This window comes from Carcharhinus amblyrhynchos, chromosome 28, assembly GCF_965287045.1.
Source record: "Carcharhinus amblyrhynchos chromosome 28, sCarAmb.v2.hapA, whole genome shotgun sequence".
In the NCBI taxonomy this organism is placed as follows: Eukaryota; Metazoa; Chordata; class Chondrichthyes; order Carcharhiniformes; family Carcharhinidae; genus Carcharhinus; species Carcharhinus amblyrhynchos.
The window spans coordinates 9625586-9650809 of NC_137351.1; the positions used below are offsets into that span (position 1 = coordinate 9625586).

The 25224-nt window shown below is 38.5% G+C and overlaps 1 protein-coding gene across 8 annotated transcripts in view; it reads right to left on the reverse strand.

Annotated features, from left to right (window-relative positions):
• Positions 1-6814: 6814 nt before the first annotated feature.
• The window catches only part of glceb (glucuronic acid epimerase b), a 99361-nt gene continuing 80951 nt past the window's right edge, over positions 6815-25224 (reverse strand). For all 8 annotated transcript variants that reach the window (XM_080214110.1, XM_080214108.1, XM_080214107.1 and 5 more), the window contains 2 exons: positions 10676-10918; positions 6815-8679 (listed from right to left, as the gene is read on the reverse strand). In XM_080214110.1, coding sequence (XP_080070236.1) covers positions 7655-8679; positions 10676-10918 — 1268 coding nt within the window. In that variant the 3' untranslated portion in view covers positions 6815-7654. The remainder of the gene's footprint in view (positions 8680-10675; positions 10919-25224) is intronic.

Below are 25224 nucleotides of genomic sequence, written 5' to 3' on the forward strand. Positions count from 1 at the left end.
TTGTACAAAGTGAACCATTTGGATTTTGTTTGGCCTTTTGTCCAACAATTCCTGTAGTCCTTTGACAAAAGCTGCTCTGTGCAACAGAAATGTTAAATGAGTCAAAGGGGATAGCTGCTATATTGAATCAGGAGCTGGGATCTTGGTTTCTCATTAATCCCCTGGATGAAAGTTTCCTTTTATACTGATTTCAAACATGTATAGGAGGGCTACCCACATGGGTCTTGATAAAAATAGCTTTTCAGCATAAAATTTCTCAAACTGTCAACTTCACTGAGCTTGTAAGATGACTCCAGTGGAAAATGGAAACATCATATTAAAATTAGAGAGAGTAGTCTTTAGTGTTTAAGGTTAATACACATCAGAATAGCATAGGGAACTTTGGTTAGTAGGTGGCTCAATATTTCTTATCCAAATGGATTCTGGACAACTTAGTACTGTAGTCCCCAGTGTTGAAGACTCATTTCTTGATGAACACAGTCCTGGATATCTCTTGTTTGTCTCTGTTGGGGCAGAAGCTCAACAACTTTCCAATGGAAAGGCAATAGCCTAGTTTATTGCTAGACCATTAATTCGGAAACTCAACCAGTGTTCTGGGAATTTGGGCTCAAATCCCATCACGGCAGAGTGGAATCTGCATTCAATAAAAGAAATCTGGAATTAAAAATCTACTGATGCCTATGAAACAATTGTTGGAAAAACTTATCTGGTTCACTCATGTCCTTTAAAGAAAGCAACCTGCCATCTTTACCTGGTCTGGCCTACATGTGACTCCAGAGCCACAGCAACGTGGTTGACTCTCAACTGCCTTCGGGCAAGTAGGAACGGGCAATAAATGCTGGCCAGCCAGTAACACCCAAGTTCCATGAATGAATAAAAAAAATTTCAAAGGTTTGGATTAAATTATTCTTAAATGTGTGAAGTTCAGACCTTATAATAGTGTGTACAAAAACAAGCAGGGAACACAAACAGACCTATCGAGTGTTCACTTACTCACTCTTTCCTGGCATAAGCAAATTGCAATTCCAGCCAAATTTTTGCATTGGACCAGGGAGAAATAATTTGGGTATTGATACAGGATGGTCACATGGTGCCCAATTTACATCTGCATCCAACCAAAAGGAAACAAATGGATTGATTAATGCTTTCCCTCAGTGTGGGAATGTCGTAAGAGGGATTTATGTTTTCAGTATCAGTAACGACATTGTTATCTGAAGCTTTGCAGGCTATTTGTTGGAGAAGTAAAATGCCACGAGCAATGGAATTGTAGCCGGGGGCGGGGGCGGGAATCAGCCATTATATATAGAACACTTTGAACTGAACCAAGCTTATTCTTTGATTATGAAGCTTTATACAACAAATACACAACACAAACATTGAGAAAGGTTCAGCAAGTCAAATCCTCCTTTGCTACAAGAATTTTCATTTAAATCCAAGAAATGATGGGCCTTAAAAATGTCACAAATTGTGGTTTGTCAGAAATTATGTAGCTGAAAATTCAAATTTATCACCAAGACAACGTATGTACAATTTTTTTTTCTGGCTTGACTCTGATTGTAAATAAATGCCACTGTGGTTGGAAAGGAAATGTGAGCGACTCAACATTTGTTCTTGGTTGCCAGAAGACATCTGCCAGCAGAAAGCAAAATGTGGCATTCATTTTCCTGCTGGCATCACAGCACTATAAATGCAGCCATTTTGCCTGTACTGAGTAAATAATCTTTCCCCCTGCATAGCACTGGGCAACGTCTAGTCACTTTCTAGAATCGCAGAAAGTTGCAATTTTATTTTACTGAACAGCACATCCCTTCCTCTGGGTTATAGCCTTCTCCATTACCATCCCAATTTCTCACAGCTTGCCCTATTTCAGTTCATGATGTGGAGATGCCGGCGTTGGACTGGGGTAAACACAGTAAGAGTTCTGACAACACCAGGTTTAAGTCCAACCGATTTGTTTGATAGTAAACTCAAGCTTTCCCTCTCTGTCAGGTGAATGAAGACTCAGGTGTTGTCAGACCTCTTACTGTATTTCAGTTCAAGGCTTTGTTAAAGTGGCTTTTATCTCCAGTACACAACACACACTTAGCTGCCATTAGTAAGTTTTTGCAACCACTGTACAGGGGATAAAGCTTTTCACCAGTGACTTCTATTTTGTCTAACAAAATTAAATGAATTTAAAAACCTGCAAGTGTTAGATTCATTTGAAATCTAAACTTGAAACTCATCTTTGATTTGCAACATAATTCAGTGCAGTACTGGGGAAAATGTGCAATGCTCACAGAGGAGAACAAAAGATTGGGTTTGCTTCCTGAGGTGGGTTGAAAAGACACAGATGAGGCATTGAAGAAGAAGCAAGTGAGAGAGAAAGAGAGAGGTAGCCATCCCCAGGAACCAGTTCAGCCAGAGGTTGCAGGATGAAGGTGGCATGGTAGCACAATGGTTAGCACTGCTGTTTCACACCTCCAGGGACCCAGGTTAGATTCCCGGCTTGGGTCACTGTCTATGCATGTCTGCATGTTCTCCCCATGTCTGCGAGGGGTTTCCTCTGGGTATTCTAGTTTCCTCACACATTCTGAAAGATGTGCTGGTTTGGTGCATTGACCTGAACAGGCACCAGACTGTGGCGACTGGGAGAATTTCACAGTAACTTCATTGTAGTGCTAATGTAAGTCTACTTGTGACTAGTAAATAAACATTAAAATAGGAGAGGGGCTGCCATCTTCAGGAAACAGCTCAGCTAGAGATGAAGTGCTGTTTTCTTTGCTGAACTCAACACCATTCTGGTCACTTAAGTTGTACGGTGTGGTAATCTACACTTGACCAATAAACGTATGATTGTTGTTTGGGAAGCAGGGGTCTCAGAAGTATCTGTTTTCTTCATAATCCTAAATCTCCAGTTTAAGATCATGAAGAAAGCAGATATTTCTGGGTTTTTAGTTTTTGAGGGGTTAAGTTCTTACTGCTAATTTGCTAAAGTATAAAATTGTTCTTTATAGTGTTTTATTACTTTTCTTCTAAGTTAATAAGTACTTTGTTGTTTAACGTTTCCACAAATGTTTCTTGCTAATATCCAAAAAAACACAGGAAATCAATATTTCAGGAATACTCGCACATATCAGTGGAGTTTCATTACACAACTTGGACATAAAAATTGCTTATACATTTATCTACATAATGATCATCATAATTCAAATGCAATTTGCTACTTGATGCACTTTGAGATGTCCTATCAACATTGATGGTGACATTTTAAATGTAAATTTCTTATGGTTCCATCCACATGACTAATTAGCAATTATAAATGGTTGCAAATTTATATAGCTAGCTGAGCAAATGGGTATATTGTAATACAAATTTGCAAAGATCATGAAAAATGTTAGTGCTTTTCACCCTTCTATCTTATCACAAACCTTTCTTTTGTTCCTTCCTCCCGGATAATGTTCACTGTTTCTCTGCACAGATGCTGCTGAACCTGAGTATTTCCAGCACTTATTTAACTTCAGATCATCTAATTTAACAGAGACAAAATAAAAATCAAACTTGGGACTTCTCTGATCTGTTTCAGATCCACACTGGGCAATATATTTAAACTTGAACCCCAGAATGCTCTGCCTTAATTAATCGAGGCATAGTTTCAAGTTGCTGAACTGGTAATTCAGAGGCCCAGGCTAATGCTCTGGGGACACGGGTTCAAATCCAACCATGGCAGCTTTCAACTAGAGGAGTGCTTTGATATTTTAACTACAGTGGGCTCCAGTTGGCAAACGTTACTTGTCTAGATAAATCCGGCAGAATGTGGTCTGTCCAAATCAATATGTTAAAATACATATGTTAGTTTCTCGTAACAGTTGATTTGTCTAAATATACTATTGACACATCTAGTTCCTTTCTCTATTTACAGAACTATGCTTGGCTATTTTTCCTTGCCTGAGAAGGTAATTCAAGGTTTCTCAATCCATGTACATGCAAAGGGATCTTAGACCAGTAATCATCCTGTGACCTATTTATATATCATTTCTAGAAAATGGCAACACTCAGATGGTATTTTGCTTAAATAATAGTTTTGCTAGTGACATTTTAAGAAACTGAATGTTATTGCCAAGTAACAATGAATATGGAATTTTAGACAGATAGGACCTAGACACAGTCTTTGTTCAGGAAAATGAAGAATTGTATTTGTAATCTCAGATTTCATGCAAACATTCCACATTTTATGCAACAGTCTTAAGAAAAACCAACAGAGCTAGGGACCTTCTTTTTAAGAAAATGTTTTATTGTACAACTTCAGTAAGCAAAGATACTCAGCACAGCAAAGATTGATCCAATCAATATTTTTATATAAACATAGTTGTATATAGTCATTTTATTTGAAAAAAATTATGAATTCTTGCCGTGTACAAAATGGCAAAGCTGTACAACTGTGTGCACATTGTGCTTAACAAATGCAAATCGGTACAGCTCTAATAACACTGCCATGCCCCGTCAACAGGCAACAGTGTTCAGTAAACAGTTTATTGCATATCCAACATATGGTTCAAATCCACGTGTAAAAATACAAGTTAAAATGATAAAAAAACACAGGGTGAATGAAAATAGCAGCTTTCAGTGAAAGTCTTGCACATTTTCCAGACAGGGTACATCGGCACAAAATTTACTATTGTGCTTGTGTGTGACCTGTTTGCATATACCCACCTGCATCTTGCATTTTAATACATCCAATAAGCAGAATGATTTGTAATATTACAAGTTATCAACAAGACCTTCTCAGGTGCAGAGCAGTTTGGATGATTTTTTTTGTGTAATGCTTTGGTATTGACAACACTTAAGCTCAGAAAAAATATGATTTAGAGCTATGAACATAATTCACTAACATGAAGAGGAAAAGAAACACAGAACAACACATTTTTAATACAATACCATCACCAATCGCTTTACAAATAGGGAAATGAACCATGGGTTGGTGGAAGAAAAAGAGATTCAGCATACAGAACCTTACATCAACAGAAAAGCTTGGCTAATAAAATAGCAAATGCCAAATATTTCTATGCCCATCCAAATGCCATAGTTAACACCTCTCAAATATATATCATTTAGTTAAATCAAATGGATATCAGTTTTGCAGAGAAAATGAAAAATCACACTGTTGGACAACTTTCCATCCAACATACCTGTAACTTGATTTGCAAATTAGCTTTACAATCTGATTTGAGCAATATACCTACAAATATTGCAGATGGATCTTATTAATACCTGCATCAACACAGGCTCTCTCACTTTTGCAAGATGCAGGGATAACTCAATAAAAGGAGGAGGAGAGATTGTCTAGTTCCTTTTATTCCATGTTGGTTTGCTGATTTAAAGTAACTGTAATTATTAAGGAACAGCAAAAAAAAAATCAGATCTTATAAAGTCTGCTCCTTTTCCAACTATAATTAGAATTTGGTGGAATATGAGGAGAGTTGGAAGATGCAACTTCCAAACAACCTCATCCATAATTAAACCAAATGACCACATCAACACCAAAGCAAACCTCTCAATCCATGCATCAATGCTCCTAACGTCAAAACATTGATTTGGTTCCATGTATTAAAAAAATTAGGTTTAAATAAAGGAAACCAAGCAAGATTTCCTTCACCATCATTTCGTCTGTTTCCTATACTAAAGAACAGCAACATAAGAAAACCCAAGTGAGGCTGTTTCCTGATTCTAAATATACTCAAGACAATGCATTTCTCCCTTTCCCCAATAACTATTTTGGGTCTATTTGGAGAAGATATGTAACAAATGATAAATACCAGAAAAAAGACATGTTCTGAATATGGGAGATGTTCTGGCATCAAAACAGTTATGAAAATAGTTTTAGTTTATTTTCACAGTATCCAAATGATTTTGGCATTCAAATCCATTTCTGGGCTGGTGATATTTTCTTGTCAAATGCACACTAACTTAAAATACAGTAGTATAGCTTTAACATCCATCCCTTCCCTGACCCACTCATACTATTTGTTGATTAACAGTTTGGCAGTCCAAGCCTTGAAATTAGAAAAAACAGATAGGCAAATCTGAGATACAAACATAGGGCTGAATTCTCCGACCATGCCAGTAATTGGTATTCTCTGGTTCTGCTGCAGTGAATGGAGATTTGGCTGAGCGCTAAATTCCCAATTTTTACTGGCAGTGGGGCATGAAAGGTTGGAGAATTCCAGCCACAATATACTAGAAATACAAACTGGTCAGTCAGCACCTGCAAAGTTCAGTCAACTGCTACTTTAAGTATTGTTAATCAAAACCAGTGAAAGTGCCACATCTGAAATGTCCTTGTCAGTAACCTGCGTTTTCTCTTTATGGTCGCTGACCCACTTGTTTTGCAATTCCTGAATTTTCTGTTTTTAACCAGGCTGTGAATGTTTAAAATGCACTATGACAAACAGCTCACTATATCAACAATTCCTTGACATTGTCACACTGCCTATTACGAAGTGAGAGAAGCAATGCCCGAATCACGCAAACACCTTCAATGCGTTCAAACAAGACTTGAAAAAAATAGTCTAATTGTATGACCATAATCATAAAGTAATTATTGTATTACAATGTGCCCTCAAATAAAAGTTTAATGCTAGGAGATTGCTACACAAATCAAATGGAAACAAAAGTGAATGAAGGGCGTGGGTGTAGAAAGTGGTGGAGGCAAAAGAAAGAGTGGAAATGGCACCAACTACCATTTGGAACTTATTGATTCCACTGGAAACCAAATTCACCCCTTGCACTCTAATACAAGATTCACTATACATATATACTATACTTGTGCAGTTACATTTTAACTTTGTGTTGTGCTTTGCCATGTGCATCAAAAGCTAAATGAGCAATAAGCTTTGAAGGACTTTTTTTTAAATATACAATGAAAAAATATTCTATGCCCGTTACAGATGAATATTTAAAGAATACATTTTTACAAAGTTCATGCTACTCAATGTACTTCATAAGAGCAGTCTTGGCCCTAAACAGAAAATAAAATGAAAACATGCCAACAAACCACCTTAGGGGTCATTCACAATTTTCAACATTTCATTCAGCATAGAAATTAATACATTAGTTTGGCATTGGGGCTAGGATCATAGACAAGGATACAAAGTCTCTGAACAGAAAAGCGTCGAGACTGATGTAACCACTTTAAAAATACACAAACAGTATTTCATCTACTGACAAAAAGGTAAATGATTTGATGGCATAACCAAATGGTTGCAAAAACAGACAACGCTGAAGAAAAACAATTCTGAAAACCACAAAGGCACAAGGAAAAGTATATACCTGTAAAGCAGTGAACGCTGATGACATGTGTGAAGTGCCAGAGAGAGATTTTTAAAGTGTTAAGATCAACAAGCATGCTGAACTGAAAGCTTAATTCAACTCCAATTAACAAGTGTTTCACTTACAAAAAGACAAACAAAAGGATGTTTAGTCCGGGACTTTTTTTTAACCACTTGATTTTTTTTCCCCCATACAGAATTATTGATTGTTACACTCAGTGTGCCAAGAGGAAGATGGCAAGGATACAAAAGGTACTATTTGCACACTTGTAAAAATTTTTAAATTAAGGAACCTTTCCTTATATATTATATGTATGATTCATAAGATTATAATTTGGCTTTCAGCTCTAATTGTGCTTTGCCCTCCCTCCTTTTAAATAGGACTTCCACCTCTTTAAAAATTCCTTAAAGATAGGTGCATCATCGACTGTGCTCAGCAGTTGCAGCTGGTTGATGTGGGTGGTGTGGTAATCCCAACGTGCCAAGTTTGGAGCTGTACCAAGCATGAAATGGCGGAGATCGTAGATTGTACCTGAGCCAGTATCATACAATGGAAGCATGGCTTTCAAAGACTCCATCCCACGTTCGTACAGTTTTTTAGCTTCTTGTCCTAGTTTCTCACCTGCAGTTTCTTTGAGGTCATACAGACCCAGTAGAGAGTATATGAAACCATTCAGAACAAAGGAGCTTGGAACAGTTGGGTATTCTTCATACCAATCATATTTATTCATAAACACAGCTTTTACCCCATGATCCTCTGACTTGAGGGTATAGGGCACCACTGCCTGCAAGGCTGAACTGAGGTACACCTGTTCCTTTGTAAGCAAATATGCTCTTACAAGTGTAGACATGGCTTGGCCTTGTGCCATAGCTGAATACCAGCCAGGCTCCAAAGACTTAAAGCCCTCACCAAGCTTTCGTGTTACCATAATTGGCCAACCGCCCTTTTCGTCCTGATTTCTTACCAGCCAATCGCTGGCAGCAAAGAAGGCAGGCATGTGTGCCGTGGTTGCTATTGTGATGTTGTCAATGAAGCCTTTTCCCTTGGCAACCAGCTTTATGACTTTCTTGGGCATTATTTTAGTCTGCTTTACAGCCTTAGTGTTGGATAAGCCAACTCCCTTCTTTAGGTCAGTTACCAGATCTCGAGTGATAGTACTCCAGCTAGTCCGGGGGCCTATACCATAGTAAATATCTTTGTCTTTGAAGGCTATAAGCTGTGTGTTTGTGACATAGTGAATTGTAAACAGCTGGTTCTTTTCAGTTGTCTCCAGTACCACTGAAATGCTCCCATTTGTTAAGAATTTAATATCAAATGAAATGATGAAATCTTTTCCGTTTCCTAACATCAGATAAACACCATCTGAAGATTCTGAAAAGAAAAAAAAAATAAATTGAAACATTTGTATGATACTGTGTGTGAGTGTGTGCAGTTTTTATTGAAGTTTTTCTATTAGATTTGTGAAAACATGTACATTCATACTACCAGTTCTATTCTTGACAATCACTCAATTTCAGAAAAATATTACTGTAGATGCCATACTTTTTTTTAGTTTATTATGTCACAATAGGCTTACGTTAACATTGGAATGAAGTTACTGTGAAAATCCCCTAGTCGCCACACTTCGGCGCCTGTATGGGTACGCTGAGGAAGAATTTAGCATGGCCAATGCACTTCTTTCCGACTGTGGGAGGAAACCGGACATCTGGAGGAAACCCACACAGACATGGGGAGAACGTGCAAACTCCACACAGATAGTGACCCAAGCTGGGAATTGAACACGGGGCGAAAAACTGCAGCAGGTGGCGGTGCAGAGGGACCTCGGGGTCCTTGTGCATGAGTCGCAAAAACCCAGCTTGCAGGTGCAGCAGGTGGTCAGGAAGGCAAATGGGATGCTGGCCTTCATAGCGAGGGGGATTGAATATAAAAGTAGGGAGGTCTTGCTGCAGCTGTATAGGGCATTGGTGAGGCCGCAGCTGGAGTACTGTGTGCAGTTTTGGGCGCCGCACCTGCGCAAAGATATTTTGGCCTTGGAGGGAGTGCAGAGGAGGTTTACTAGGCTGATACCGGAGTTGAGGGGGTTGAGCTATGAGGAGAGGCTGAATAAACTAGGTTTGTACTCGTTAGAGTTTAGAAGAATGAGGGGAGATCTCATTGAGACGTATAAGATGATGAATGGGATGGATAGGATAGAGGTGGAGAGACTCTTCCCGCTCAAAAAAGACAGTAGGACTAGGGGGCACAGCCTCAAGATAAAAGGGGGGTGGTTTAGAACGGAGTTGAGGAGGAACTTCTTCACTCAAAGGGTGGTGAATCTCTGGAATTCTCTGCCCGTTGAAGTGGTGGAGGCTGCCTCACTAAATATTTTTAAGACGCGGGTTGATGGGTTTTTGATGAGAGGGGATTAAGGGTTATGGGGAGAGGGCGGGAAAGTGGAATTGAGCAGCGACAGATCAGCCATGATCTTATTGAATGGCGGGGCAGGCTCGAAGGGCTGGATGGCCTACTCCTGCTCCTATTTCTTATGTTCTTATGTTCCCTGGCAATGTGAGACAGCAGTGTGAATCACTGTGCTGCCGTGCTGCCCAATGCCACCTATGCCACATCTTACACCATAACATTACATCCTTGGTCAAATCATTGCACATTGCAGCAAACAAGTTGGAATGTGTTGGAAGGTTTAACATTAATCTCAGGTTTCGTGCTTTTTCTAGAGTTGGATCAGTGCAGCATAGGATTTTGCAGATGTCTGGTGTTTAAAATAATTTTATCTTTAAACACTCAGGCAATTTTCAATAGCAGGCATTCCTATTTCAATAATAGATTGTCCAAATTTCCTAAATACTGTTTGAGTTCCTACAGTTATCAAACTTCAATTATCAAGCTTTCACGAATCAAACCAATGGAAATAACCGACTTCCACAATTCAGTCTTTTAACAGGTTTCAACTCAACCTTTTCAGTACAATTCATTGCGAATTTAATGCATACAGTTGGAAATTATTTGCATTCATTTTAATCTGAGGTTCTTAGGTCAGATAGCTTTGAGATGCCAGCCAGCAAGGGAACAGATCTTAAAAATCTTCTCTAAAAAAATTTTAAAAAAAAATCAATCCATAAATCACTTGAAAATCCATTAGTTAAGACATTCTAAGTGGATGTGTCTGTGGCCTATGGGATCTTGAAATTACTTTGCCATCAATAAAAGGAGAGTCCTAGCTTGTCCTCCCTTTTTACAACATCAAAAGCTGGAAACCTTTTCAGAGTGTATCTACAAAAATCTGAGGCTTTGATGCAGACAATAATGATTTCATTGTCTTTCCTCAGTAATAATGCATTAACAAGAATTGATCCGCAAGATAAAATACCTGCAGTGAACTGTTTTACATTGCTGGACCTGATTTTGTCAAAGACTGTAGAGACTGTACAACCCTTTGGCACAATCCAGTCATTTTGCCTTGTGCCTTTGTCTCTCTTCTCCGCGATTTCATACACTTCGACATGTGGTGGTTTTTCAGTGAGATTCTTACTGTAGTGACTTAGCCCATATTGTGCTATCTGAATAGGGTAGAAATAACCCTGAGGTCCCCATTGAGTGGATAAAGGAACACCTAAAGAAGGGATAAGAAAAAGATATCAGGACAAAGTTTAAAATAACTCAAGAGCAATGAAATGTAGCTTTTTGAAATAGACACAGAAGAAAGGATCTGGACATTATAGCGATATCAAACATGCTTGAAATGGAAACAGTTTACATGTGAATTAAAAACATTAAAATCGACATTAAATCAGCAGAAAAGAAATAAAATGCCAGGAGTGAAATTTTTCACAATTGATGGCATCTAAAAGTACTTCAGTCAAACAAAGGTTATATTTCACTATTTTCACCTTTATCAGGGATGTCACATCACTAAATTCTCTATTATATCTGTAAGTTACTTGCCCTTAAGGTTTTTTCCCCACCCAAGGATGCATGTGAACACAAGTATCAGACCTCTCTACCCTTCTATCAGGACCACTGAAATTAGAATTTATAATGGGGAAACCACATGCATCAATTTGGCATGTTATACAGTCATAGAGGTTTATAGCAAGGAAAGAGGCCCTTAGGCCAACTTGTCCATGCCATTTTTTTTGAAAAACTCGTAAGCTAATCCCAATTGCCTGCATTTGGCCTTTATCCCTTTATGCCCATTGTACCCATGTAACTAGCTAAAGGTTTTTTGAAAGCTAAAATTGCACCCACCTCTATTGCTACCTCTGGCAGCTTGTTCCAGACACTCACCACCCTCTGAAAAAGCTGCCCCTCTGGGCCCTTTTGTATCTCTCCCCTCTCACCTTAAACCTATGCCGTCTAGTTTTAGACTCCCCTACCTCACATGACAATTATGTCATATGACAATTTTAATCCTAAATTTTGATTCCTGTTTCTTTGCTAGATTAGCTTCAGAAAAATAATTCAATGTCTTCTCAGTATATGGTCAGGTGGATAACAGAAACTCAATATTAAAACGTGCCAGTGACGCATTGATACTGCCCAACCCTTTCTGTCCTTTTTCTTATAGCAATTGAACCAAGTTCAAGGTTGGCTACTTAATCCATATTTGATTAATATCATCATAAAGAATGCTGGTACCACTCCTTGAAGGAATAATACACTAAAGTCAATAAACTCCAATGAGTCACAAAAGCAAAATACTGAAGATGCAGGAAATCTGAAATTAAAATACAAGCTGCCAGAAATACTCAGCAGGTCAAGCGGCATCTGCGAAGACTCAGAATAACAGAGTTAACTGAACAGGTTAGATATCTGGCCTGCTGAGTATTTCCAGCATTTACGTTTTTTATTCAGCTCTGATTTGCTCTGAGATTTAAGATTTATAGAAATTAACTGAACTCAGTAAAATTTTGCAGTGTTATAGGTTATGCTAGAAATGGTATTTTCAGTTATAACTCAATGTCTTACAAGGTTTAGAAGAAATTTTTTTTTTTTATTTTCGCAACCTTGAGATATCCCAGAATGTTTCAAGTTGTCATGTAAGTACTGAAAGTGATAAGAGTTAGAACCTTGGGACAGAAGAAGAGCTGGTCTTGCTCTTAATCCACCAGCTCAAAATTAGTCACTCAGCTGTCATTGCAGGTGGGAATAACAGTAGGTCACACCAGAGTCCTGGACAGAGTTGATACGTTTTATTCTTGTCCGTGATGGAGTGTTTTAATGCATGAGGTTAGTGTGTTTCCTCACCCTTGAGTAGTTTGTCTCCATTTAAAATTATTTCAGCAGCAAACTTTTTGTGAAATTAAAATAACTAACGTTATTTATTAGTACACACTTGCCCCAGAGGTTTAAATGTCATGTTCTATACACAAGCACACACAAAGAGTAGACACAGATAAAGAAAAGAAACACATGCCACATGCCCCGAGAAGATCTCCTGACACCATATGGGTTTGGAGGACTACCTCTTGCAGTGGCCCTGAAGGTGACAGCAGCACTCAATTTCTTTGCCTCTGGGTCTTTCCAGGGAGCAACTATGGTTCTGTGCAACATTTCTAAGTCAGCAACACACAGTTGCATACAGGAAGGTCCATCATTATGTAAACCCTGCTCTGGACAAGAATAACCAGGCTCAGAGATTCAGGTAGAGAGCAATAGACTGCACCTATGTGATTATAAAGGGCTCCCTGGCAGCACTCTATGTTCATCAACTGCAAGAGCTTCCATTCCATCAAACTGTTGTTGGTGTATGACCATCAAACACAAATATTTCATATGTGTGTACGTTTCCCTGGGAGTTATCATGACGTCTACATCCTCAGTTACTCCCAGGGATTGCTGAGGGACCAGAATGTCTGCAGGGATGGTTGCTGGGGATGAAGGATACCTATTTAAATAGTGGCTAATGACTCCGGTCAAAGAAAGGTACAACGCACCTCATTCTACCACAAGCTAGCTCCCTCAGTGGAGACAATCAGACTTCTGAAGATGCACTGAAGAGGGTTTGCCCCCTGATTGCAATTTGCTGTACCCTTCAAAATCTGGCTATGCAGAGAGGTGAGGCCATGCCAGAGGCTGGAGGAGGAGGAACCCTCCTCAGAAGATGAAGATGAGGAAGTGCAGGAAGCCCTGGGGGATGCTGAGGGACAACATAAATGGTGATGTGTGAGGCATGCCTGTGATACCCTAACACTTGCTGGAATTGCAAATATGGACATTGACAGAGAACTGAGCTTGACTGCAAAGTTAATCTTTTGGCAATCACAGCATCATACAAGAAGAATGACCATTAGGGTGGAAGAACCCATTTACTGGAGATGTATACCAACAACAGGAGAAAAGTGGAAAAAGTATATAAACATGTGAATTAGGAGTTGACCATTTGGTCAATCAAGCCTGCTCCACCATTCAATAAGATCATGGCAAATCAGATTGCAGCCTCAACGGCATTATCCTGTCTTACCCTCCAGAAAAATTAAGTGATAAATTACTGAAATAACTTTGAAAGCAATATGCTGTGATATAGAGCTGTTTTGTAATATATTTTGCAGTTGTTTCAACAAAAAAACTGTCACATGAAAGTCAATTGAATTCCAGCAATTCCATGCTGTTATTTCACAATACCTTTCAATATAATAGAATGTCCCAACTTCTAGAAGTATTATAAAACAAAATATAAAGCTGAGCCACAGAGATATTAGGTCAGATGATCAAAGGCTTGGTCAAGGAGGAAAGTGGTGCAGAGAGGTGGAATTCCTAAGCTTAGATCTGAGGCACCTGAAAATGCAATCACCAATTAAAACTGGAAATGCTCAAGAAGCCACAATGAGATGACTGCAGAGATAGAGGGTTGTGGGACTGGAATCACTGAATCTAGAAGAGAAATATCTATCAAGAAATGTTTTGTTTTTAGAAATGTCAAATCGAACAGAATTTAGAAATTCATATAGAACAAAGAAACTTACACTACATATAATTACATGCACATACTTCTAGTATTTATAATCAGGCAAATTGTGAAAATGACATTTTATTGGCCAATGAGTGAATGAAAAAGCAGTACCAAAAGTATACTAGAGGACTGAGGAACAATCTCTGCCTCGAACATGCCTTACAATGCCCTGACAGCAGAAATCAAACCTCAAAACATGAAGCTCCTTTGCAATTCTATTGGATTTGAAAGCTTGCTTTCTCAGGTTTGTTTGTTCACTTAATTAAAATATATGTAGTTTTGTATTTATTTACTAACTGCACACTAGCCCATCATAAATATTAATTTCCTCTCCACAACTATTACAGCAAATACTGGAAATGCATTCTAAACATTTAGTACAGTTCAATAGTTACATAAATTGATACTTTGCTGATTACTTCAAAATTATGGATTTCCTTACTTGACTACCAAATTCAAAATGTTTAATGTGTGTGTAAATAATGCAATATTTACTGACTTCACAGCTTTCAGTGTTTTATCTATTAATTAGTATTTTGGTCACAAATTTGTCAACCATTGTACACTTAATTCCATTCTCAAGTAGGTTAATTTCTACATTAAACCGAGTTAAATGGTAATTCCCATAATTATCACAATTTTGCATCAGCAAATCTAGGAATTTAGTTTAACAAGGTCCTTCATTTTATAGATTGTGTGTAATGACATTAAACTACAAGAACAAAGATACAATTTTTAACCATTGTGGCTTAGAAGTCCACCCTTGCTGAATTTCTTGAGCAGATATTTGGGAACCATGCTTTGCAAAATAATCATTCTTTATAACAAACCAACCAATCTTCTTCCATCATTGCATAATTAAACAACATACCTAAGGCAATAAAATATGTTGCTATTCTGCAATTTCATGGTAACTGGGGCAATGGAGACCATATTGGAAATGCACACTACATCATTAGTAAAACAATAATATTTGCACTAATCAGTCAGAGCCACCATCTGTAAGTATTCAATGTGCAACACTGTAATCCAATTACAAAATTTGAAGATGGTTGAGGTCTATTTTAAAATATACTGATAGATTCCCAGGTGTAGGTGGGAGTGACCAAGCATCTCTTCGCCGGTGCATATTATGGAAGTCTCAAGGGCAGACCTTGAGGGCAAAGATGCAGACTGTCCACAAACCTTGTGCCAGTCTGCATCTTTGAGTCACCAGGAGTCATCAAGTTGGCAATGTGTTGGGTGAATAGGGCTCTTGTATCAAATGTCTTTAAAGTGCTTCAGTGTTGATTTTCCTGCAGTATTGTCTTTGTTGCTCTAGCTGCTTTGGGGCTACAGTGATGTTGGTCACAAAGTGGAATAGTCGAGCAGGTGCCTGTGCTTGGAGAGAGGGTGTTGTGTTAGCATGAGGCCTTGTACTGACTGAACAAGGTGGTGGTTATGACAAAGCTGCATTTTGGGCATTTAGTCAGTAACAGGGTACCATTAATGTTGAAATTTCCTATCTCCCTCTCTGCCGAATGCACCTCCCAGAAGTCTGTATTCTTTCCAAGTCACCAAGGAAGATCAGCTTGCCTCCATTTGGGACTCAGGCTGAGGATTGATCTAGGCTGGAGTAAAATTCCTCTTAGAACTCACATTGCTGCCAGTATTGGGGCATAAGCGCCGAGTTCAATCATGACTGGTTCTGGACTAGGGCGTAATGGAAAGGTCCTGAAGCATTTGTTTATCCCACAAGAGGAGTGTCTGACACAGCCAACTAGTTGTTTTTAGTGTTGAAGCCAACCCCATGGAGATGGTGATGTTACTCTGATTTAGCTTTCTAGAAGGTGCAACAGCTACCTTGCTCCTTGAGCAGACTCCCCTTGCCTGCCAGGATTTGCTACCGGTGATGTCAATGTCAAAATGCCTGAGCTTCTGGGCAACGATAGCAGTATGCTGTTTCGGTCTGTCATTGTTGGGTTGTCCATGTGAGTTCTGAGGTCCATCATCATCCTGCTGAATTGTTCCTCTCTTCAGGCGTAGAGTGATTTGCTGAATATTAATAGTATTTTCTGTTGCCTAATTAATCATTAGACTTCCTGTTTGATTTGATGCAGTGTAAAAAGCACTGTAGTGCCTCAATGCATTTTATTATTAAACAAGAAATCAATTTTTAAAAATCTTCAAGTTTCTGTCAACAATAAAAAAAACTAACACGAGTAATACAAGAGTCACTTGGTGGCACAGAACTTTAATGTTGCTAAAGAGAGACATGCTGTTGAAGCTTTTCATCTTGTACTCATCAGGATAGAGGCAAAAATACAAAATTGGCAAGGTGATGGCATAGTGGTATTACTGGGCTAGTAATCCAAAGACCTAGGGGACCCAGGTTCAAATCCTATCATGGCAGATGGTGAAACTTCAATTCAATAAAAAAAAATCTGTAATTAAAAGTCTAATGACGAATGTGAAACTATTGCCAACCAATGTCCTTTAGGGACAGAAATCTGCCATCCTTACTTGGTCTGGCCTACATGTGACTCCAGACCCACAGCAATGTAGTTTATTCTTAGCTGCCCTCTGAAATGGCCTAGCAAGCCATTCAATTGATGGACAATATACATCCACATCCAATAAATAAAAGAATATTTCAAAAGGGAACAAAGATTTATATTGCATGAGAAAAAGATGCTGATTCGTTGGCAAGTCAACTCAGATTGGCAAGTTGATTTGGATTGGTCGAGGATTGGCATAGGGAATGCACCATGAACAGTTGTTCCCCATGGTTTTTTTTTGGCTGAGAAAGCCACAATGTCTAGACGTATACACGTTCTTTTTGCATTCAGAAGACAGGACTTGTGTATGAATCTGAGGCTTCCAACAAGGGAAGTGAGCCATATTGAGGCCCCAATTGAGAATCTTAATTTGGCTGTTGCCATAATTCAAGATTGTTCAGCAAGTCCAATCAGGGAAGCACATATAATGGCGGATCTTATATTCCCAGTTTCCCAAATATAGGCTGATTGCGTGTGGGTATTCTTGCGAACAGCTAAAGGACATGCTATTTGAAACGATCTGTTAGTCATTGGGATATACAGCCTCCATAACTGGCATCACATTGATACTGAAATTCATATAACACATCACTCATTTGTGTGGAAGACAGATTGTCTTTTCAGCTTCACAGCAGTGTTCTGTTTGTGGAGAACACCACTCATGTTGTTACTGCATTGTGGTTGTGTAAAACAACTAGCTTCACTTGTTGCTCAAATTTTTGGGACACCTTGTACTTCTAGGGTAATTTGAAGTAGACTGGACACTTTCCCGGATCGAAAGTAGCTGCCTTTAAGGGGAGATGGAAGTGCAGTACTAACATCACTGGACCCAGGCTCTGGGACAAAGGTTCAAATTCCACTACAGCAATTGATAGAACTTGAATTTAATTAATAACAAATCTGCAACTGAAAACCATGACAACAATCACGGATAGTTGAAAATGCATCTAGTTCACTGATGCCTGTAAGGAAGCAATTCTGCCATGTTTGCCTGGTGGGCCAAGAGGTGACTCCAGATCCACAGCAATGTGGTTGGTTCTTAAGTTCCCTTTGAAATGGCCTAACAAACCACTCAGTTCGAGGGGCAATTAGGGATGGTGAATAAATACTGACAGTGCCAGCAACTTTCATATCCCAAGGAATTTAAAAAAAAACCATTTATGAGTCTGCATGATATGCAATGTGCCCTTATCCCACAGGATATTTTTGATGCATCCTATTTTGGAATCAAGCTTCCGTGGTGACCAAATGACTCAAGCCCCATTTATAAGGTTGCCAATAAGTCCAATTTTATAGCATGTAGGCCAACAGGTGAAGCTAGCCTTTTCACACAGCTACAACGTAGTAGCAACATGAGTGGTACTCTCCACTAACAGAATATTGCCATCAAGCCAAGAAGATGGTCTACCACAGAAAATCAGTAATGTGGTACATGAGTTCGGTAATGATGTGAAGCCAGCTATGTAGGTCATACGTCCCAACTGGTGTTTTGTATTAAACAGCATGTCGCTTTTGTTAGTTGCAACAGGCAAGTACTGACTGTAGTCAACCACCCTGTGCTTGCAAAACTCCATGTAGGGTTCAATGCTAAATGTGACTGCAATTGTTCAGTAGGTGCTGTCCAAGTATACTAAAAAAATCTATTTAAGATTGTCATGCTCACAACATTGCCCACAACACTGCCCACTTGCACTTGCTAGAAGCTACATATATTCACAGACAGGGCCCTGTCCTCTATAAGCAGTGAGAACATTTCAGGCATTTCATCTTTCAATTAAACGAAAGTACGGGGAACAACTGTTCCTTGGTGCATTCTTCACGGCAACACAACAAGCAGAGGTGATTTGCTTTTTCTGAATTTAAAAACTTGGGGGGGATAACTGTTCACAGGTGCATTCGCCATGCCAACACTCCAACCAGTTTCCACGTGCCAACCAATCAACACTCTCCTCATGCAGCACAAGTTGTTGTTTTCTTTGAAATGTGGCATTCTTGTATCAGTCCTGATGAGCACGATTAAAAACTTCCACAGCATGTCTCTTTTTGCAGCAAAACTTACCCAGCAATGCAAGGCAATTTCAAAATCTAAATTTTGAGACAGGATTTACAAAAAAATCTTCAGTCAATTATTCAGGTTTACTTGCTTAAATGGCTAACAGTAATTACATTCAATATGTTGGCACAGAGAATTTCCCTTAGTAAGTATGTCGCTCTTGTCTTTTGGGACTTGCTAATACAAGTTTCAACCTGCTGAGCAAAATTACAGCATTTTTACATCAAGCATTCTCATTACCCCTATGGATATGAATCACTTCATTAGTTAATGCTAAATTACTCCTTTCAAGGTTTTAAACTCTTGCATTTTGAATTGTGCAACATTGAATTTCATAAAATATTAACTAGATTCATTAAAATTGAATTGGGAATGGATTGAAAAATAGATTATTGCACAATGCTTTAATTATTTCAAAAACTGTACTATTATTTTCAAATCCAGCTATTATAAAATTTAGCATGTCTCAAGTCATATCCTTTGAATTTTTTTTTATCCAAGAACATACTTTAGATGAAATGACCAGCTTAAAATCATCTATCAACCCAGGGACATAGGATGCATACCGAAAGAATTTGAACATTACCTGATGAGAACGATTAACAAATGTTGGAACTGTGACTCAGACCATGCTGAGGATGGGTCAAGTTTATGAATTAACCATCCATGTAAGATTGGACACAAAATATTACTCGAATGGAATGAACTCAAATTCATATTTAATAATGCTGCAAATTTATATTTCCATTAATGTAACCCCTTCCTCCATCCCAAAGTCAGACCCAAAGAATTATATTGAACTGCAACTATTGTGGTTTTATGCAGGGAAAGCTGGTAGCAAATTTGGTAATATAAAGATTGCATAAAAACAACTGCAACGAAAGGCCAGTTATTCCCAGTTTTTGGCACAAAGGTAAAAATACTCGATGCTGGAAATCAGAAATTATAACAATCTATTCAGCAGGTCTGCCAATATCTGTGGGAAGACAAAAAGCCAATGAACTGAATTTTATCCAAAAGAAAGATAGCTAATGTGTCAGAAATCTGTTTTCTGACCTAAACTCACCTTTGATCCACCCATTTCCAGCCAGAAGTTGGGCAGCAAACCAATCTGATCTAAGGAGGCGGGTTGCAGCTTTAAATACAATGAGTATGCAGCTTTTGAAATTCAACAGCTACTGGGTATGTTTCCTGAGCACTGAAGAACTCAGAAGCATCCATAAGATGAGGAAAGTGGATTCAGGAGGCAAGCGCATCCACGCTCCAGCTTGAGGAGGCTCAATGAATGGCTAGATCCCCCCTCACTGTGGTCCCCAATCCCTTCCAAACCACCCCAGTCCCTGAAGCCTCCAATCACTATCAAAATTAAAATCTCTAACTTCAGTCTTCAATATCCCTCCATCATACTCACTGCAGCTCATCTTGTCTCAGCTCACCAGAAGTTGTATTGTTAGAGCAGATGTGATATGATGGAGAAGCTGGGAAAATGGAAGCGAATCCTTATGTGAAGCAGGGTGGGAGGAGATATAATCAATGTAAGCGGAAAATAGTAGGTTCTGCAGGCTACATGACAGGCTGAAAAATGTGTCTACTAGATAGTTGTTTCTGGATCCTGGAAAGGACGTAGAAGCAAGCTATGCAGGGTTGGGGATATGAGGTCGGAAGCCAGGCAGTGAGTGTGGGCAAAATAAGATTTTTGGAGAAGATGAGGTAGAGATGATCTGGGATGTGATGGTTTGACGTTCATGGTGGAGTAATGGTTCGAGGGAGATAGAAAGCGATGTTTCAGAGTTGGTGTTCAGCCTCCACAAGACAGAGTTTGTTCGCCAAGCAACAGTAGCACCAACTCCTTGCCTGCAGGTTTAATGAAAATGTTGGTGTTAAGTCTGAGATAGAGTACTGTAAGTCCAGGGGAGTGTATATTAGAATGAATTAGGGGATCGAAGAAATTAAAATGACTGATTATCAGAATTTGGTGATAATTTGAGATACATGGTAAATGTAGCAGGCTTGGAAAGAACAGATGACATGGATAAAGGACCAAATGTGAACACAATTGTGCCCCTGATAGAGAGAACAAAATTCTTGGAAGATTAGAGACAAGGTTGCCCTGGATTTTTTCTTTGACAAATGGCAGATACGAATAAATTTACAGAATAATGTTTTTAAAAACGTTTTAATGTATTTTCAGGTGAAATTTTATGGAAAGTTTCATGACAATTAGTACATCATCCTCTACTGACATGTGGGAGAGATAAAATCATGCGCTAGTCTAAAGCTTACATGGTTAAAAACAACATGGACAGCAATGATGAAATATAAAACATTATTACAAATCAAGAAATGATTTCTATGTGATCTTATGACCAGGTGCTGTGACCATATATACCATCATCTTAAAATTAATTGGGGTCATTGAGGCTATTTTCAATACGAATACTAAAGGTTTATTTCTTGCTGAACAAAGACATATCTTTATTGTATTGCTTCTTACTAGGTCAACTAAAGTTAATAGCAATTTATTATTTAAAAATTCTTAAAATGAAAGAAGCTATAATATTCAAGTTCACAACCAGAAATTTAAAAGGCACAGCGCCTAATGCACAGATGAAATTGTATGGATTTGTTTTATGACAATTAGTACATCAACCTCTACTAACACTAAAAATTGCTACAATACTCAAGACACAAGAGTATTTGCAAGCAAATTTTATTACAGCACTCAAGAGATTACATGTATTCTGGAATTTGGCAACCTGAACTATGTACGCTCCATCACATACACATCACAAGGTTTACAAAAACAGTTCCCATGAATTAGCTCACATTTCAAAATTTTAGCCACATTTTTCAGGAGGTCATGCCAATTCATGTGCCTGATGAGACTTTGAAACAAACATTTGTGATGTGTACGCTTGTCTATTTAAGGTTTTGTAGTTTTTATAATTTGGCATTAACTGATTAAATGCATTGCTTTGAGAATACTATGGGATCTGAGCTAGAAGTAAAATGAGGGTACGCTCTCTGGTAGGGGTGGGGAATGGCCTTTTCTCATCCCTGACTTTTCTTACATTCAAGACATCAAAATACGATTAATGTGATGAGATACATTAAGCAAAACGAAAGGGCAGCTTCTTTGCCTGAAAATACCAATTCCTTCCTGACAAATGCACCAATTTTCGATTAACAACTGAAATCTATAAAATGCTTACTACTATATTCAAGTGAACTATGGTTTCTTGCATCACAGCACCAGACAATCAACAATGAATAAAAATGTTTCTGCAATAACATTCTTGCATGAAGGTTTATACAAGACACAGTATGTTAATTTGCAGGCTTCTGTTAAAACTTTGCATGAAGAATATTAAAGCAGAAACAATATTAGTCTGATTTTCTGAAGAAAAATAATTCCAGAAGGCCAGCTGTTGAAACTGCTCAAATTCTTAGAACTAAGAATTGCTTTAATGTTATCCCCATTTGAGAAGCAAGTTAGAACTATGTGGTTTAATAATATTATAGTCAAACTATCTCAAGTTCCTGTATGCAAAATCATAAATCAAATCGAATTGATCTTGCATGCAACAAAGCTTAAGTTCTAAATTAGATTTGAACAATTCAGCTAAAGTAGGAAAGAAATTTTTGAATTTCGTTGACTTCAATAGAGACCCTTCAGAGAATCAAAAATACCATAATCCAGTAGTTATAATTGTACAATCTCAACATTCCTCAGAAAAAAAGACAAAAAAAATTCTATATATAGAATATATTTGTCATGCCTTACTTTACAAGGTGGGGGGTGGGGTAGCTAGCTCAGTGGCTGGATGGCTAGCTTGTAGTTCAGAATGAGTTTGATTCCCATTCCAGCTGAGGTGATCTTGGAAGCTGCCTCCTCCCACTGCCCAACTGGAAGGCGATGGTCAACCATCAATGACAAGATGTGTCAAGAAAATAGGTCAGGATGTAGCTTCAGCAGACAATGAGCAAAGGACACATCTTAGAACAGTGCAGATCGATTTAAGTACATTGATATGTTCTGTGTCTTTACTAGGACCATTCTATTTTGATATGCATACCCTGGACCACACACAACAGCCATCAATCTGCTGACAGTCATTCTCCATTATGCTACCTTGGAACAAAAAAAATTGGATGTCTTAATTTAAACTCAATTTAATCTATTAAAATCAGTTTATTTGTATTCTTAGTCTCTTAAACAGGCCCTGCGTGTGGCTAGTGTTCTCACATGTATTATGCCATCACCAATCTGAACCTCACTAAGGAAAAGTCTGTTTCTAAATACTTATACAATAAGCAACATAAATGCTGTACGTTGCAAAAGGGAGCATTGGTTTACATCACCGATATGCCTAAACACCACACAGCATACAAATGTCCAAGCCTCTAGAAAAACTAATTAACTTAGAGAAACTGTACCACAATGATCTTTTTGAATTTGTACTGTATTTCATCCTTAACTCTAATTTCCCAGAAAGATATCTTGCTTTTTCCTGTTCCTCATCTATATGCTGTCCTTTGACATCATCAAATGACATGGAAGGGGGGGGCGGGGCTATCTTACAAAAAAAATTCTAAGTGCTGAATAAGTGTGCAGATGGGCGAGCTCCCAAACACTATCTTGTGGCACTTAGAAAAAAAAAGAGGCAAAATGTGATTCTCACCAGCAGTGGAAATGGATGGAGCCTAATCTCACCAGGAACCTAGCTCTGAGCTGTAGTGGTGCTATTGCACATGTGCCCAGATCTCCCAATACACTGTGTACATGCACATTGACAGATCTCTCTGCACTTTCTCCATTCTCCCCCACCCCAAAAAATGATTCATTCCCATGTTTCACAGACCTCAGCATATCCAAAACTTAATCCAACTCCAAAGCCTCAACTTAAAACCATATCTTTGTATTTAATTTCTTTCGTAGCCTCAATCTACTCCCTCCATCTTTTAAACTCCTCCAGTTTTACAACCTGTCAGAAATCTGTTCCTTTCACTCTGCTCTCTAATGCACCCCACTTTCTCCTTTTGCTATACCCAAGGCAGCTATGCCTGCAACCATTTAGGCATTAGGCACCCAATATTCCTTCATTTCCTTAGTGCACTTTTGTTTAAGTGAGTCCCCAAAACCTACCATTTTGACTTGTGTTTTGATCCCCCATCTAATATCATTCAGTTGGCTCCCATTTGTTTTGATTCTACCTCATGTTCCTAGATATTTTTCTGCAATAAAGGGGGTCTGTAAGCCAAGTTATATAATTTGTCATTCTGTGGTTGAGTTTCAAGTAAGAAAAAACAACTGGAAGGTGAGAACAAACTCTCTTGGCCAATAGGAGAATAAATTCATAGAAGCCCTTCAGCACAGAAGACTATTCAGCCCACTGAGTCTGCACTAATTTGCTGACAAAGTATCTTACCCAGGCCCCACCCTATCCCTGTAACCCCACACTTTTATCACAGCTAATCCGTCTAACTTACACATCTTGGGACACTAAGGGGCAATCCAGCATGACCAATTCACCTAACTTGCACATTTTTGGACAGAAGGAGGAAACCCAGACATGGGGAGAATGTGCAAACTCCTCCAAACAGTTACCCAAGGCCAGAATTGAATCTGGGTTCCTGTAACTGTGAGACAGCAGCGCTAACCAGCGTGCTACAGTGCCACTGTTTATCAATACACTTTCTCAGCACTTTAACTTTTGTCAAGGGTTTATTTTCCTTCATGCAGTGGTAATCAAGTCTCTTGACAAATGTAGCACAATCAAGTTAATACAATTTGAGATTTTTAAACATTAAAGCTGTTAGATACAAGTTAGTTTTGAGACAATGGAAAGTCAGTGATCATACTTAGAGGTGTTTGCACCTTTAATGCAAGAATAATTTTCAATCAAAGCATCCAAGTGGAAGCTTAGACAAGCTGTGTTACTCCAACAAATTCCTCCACCATAATATCAAATACACTAACGTAGTTTTCATGGGAATAAATGGTTGGCAATCATGGAATTCAATCCCCAGAACACCAGTGAAATACCATGTAATAAAAAAACTAACTTATTCATTCGCAATAAATTCCATGACCTTTATAACGCTTTGGGCATTACACCAGTTCTAAAAGCAGATATGGTCCAATTTATGATTAGATAGTCTAGATAAAAGTCTTTTAATACGTGCACTCCAAATAGGAGTGCAATATAAAATAATATGGCACTTTGTGTGTTACAGCCATGTAAGGAGGGCTACAAATCAGTCGTACCACTCTTCGTCTATGGTTATTTTTGTGTGTTTAGAAGGATTTACTCAATGTCCGTGTTTAATCATTTATACACTGATTGCAAAGAAACAAGTCTGACAAACTTTGATGT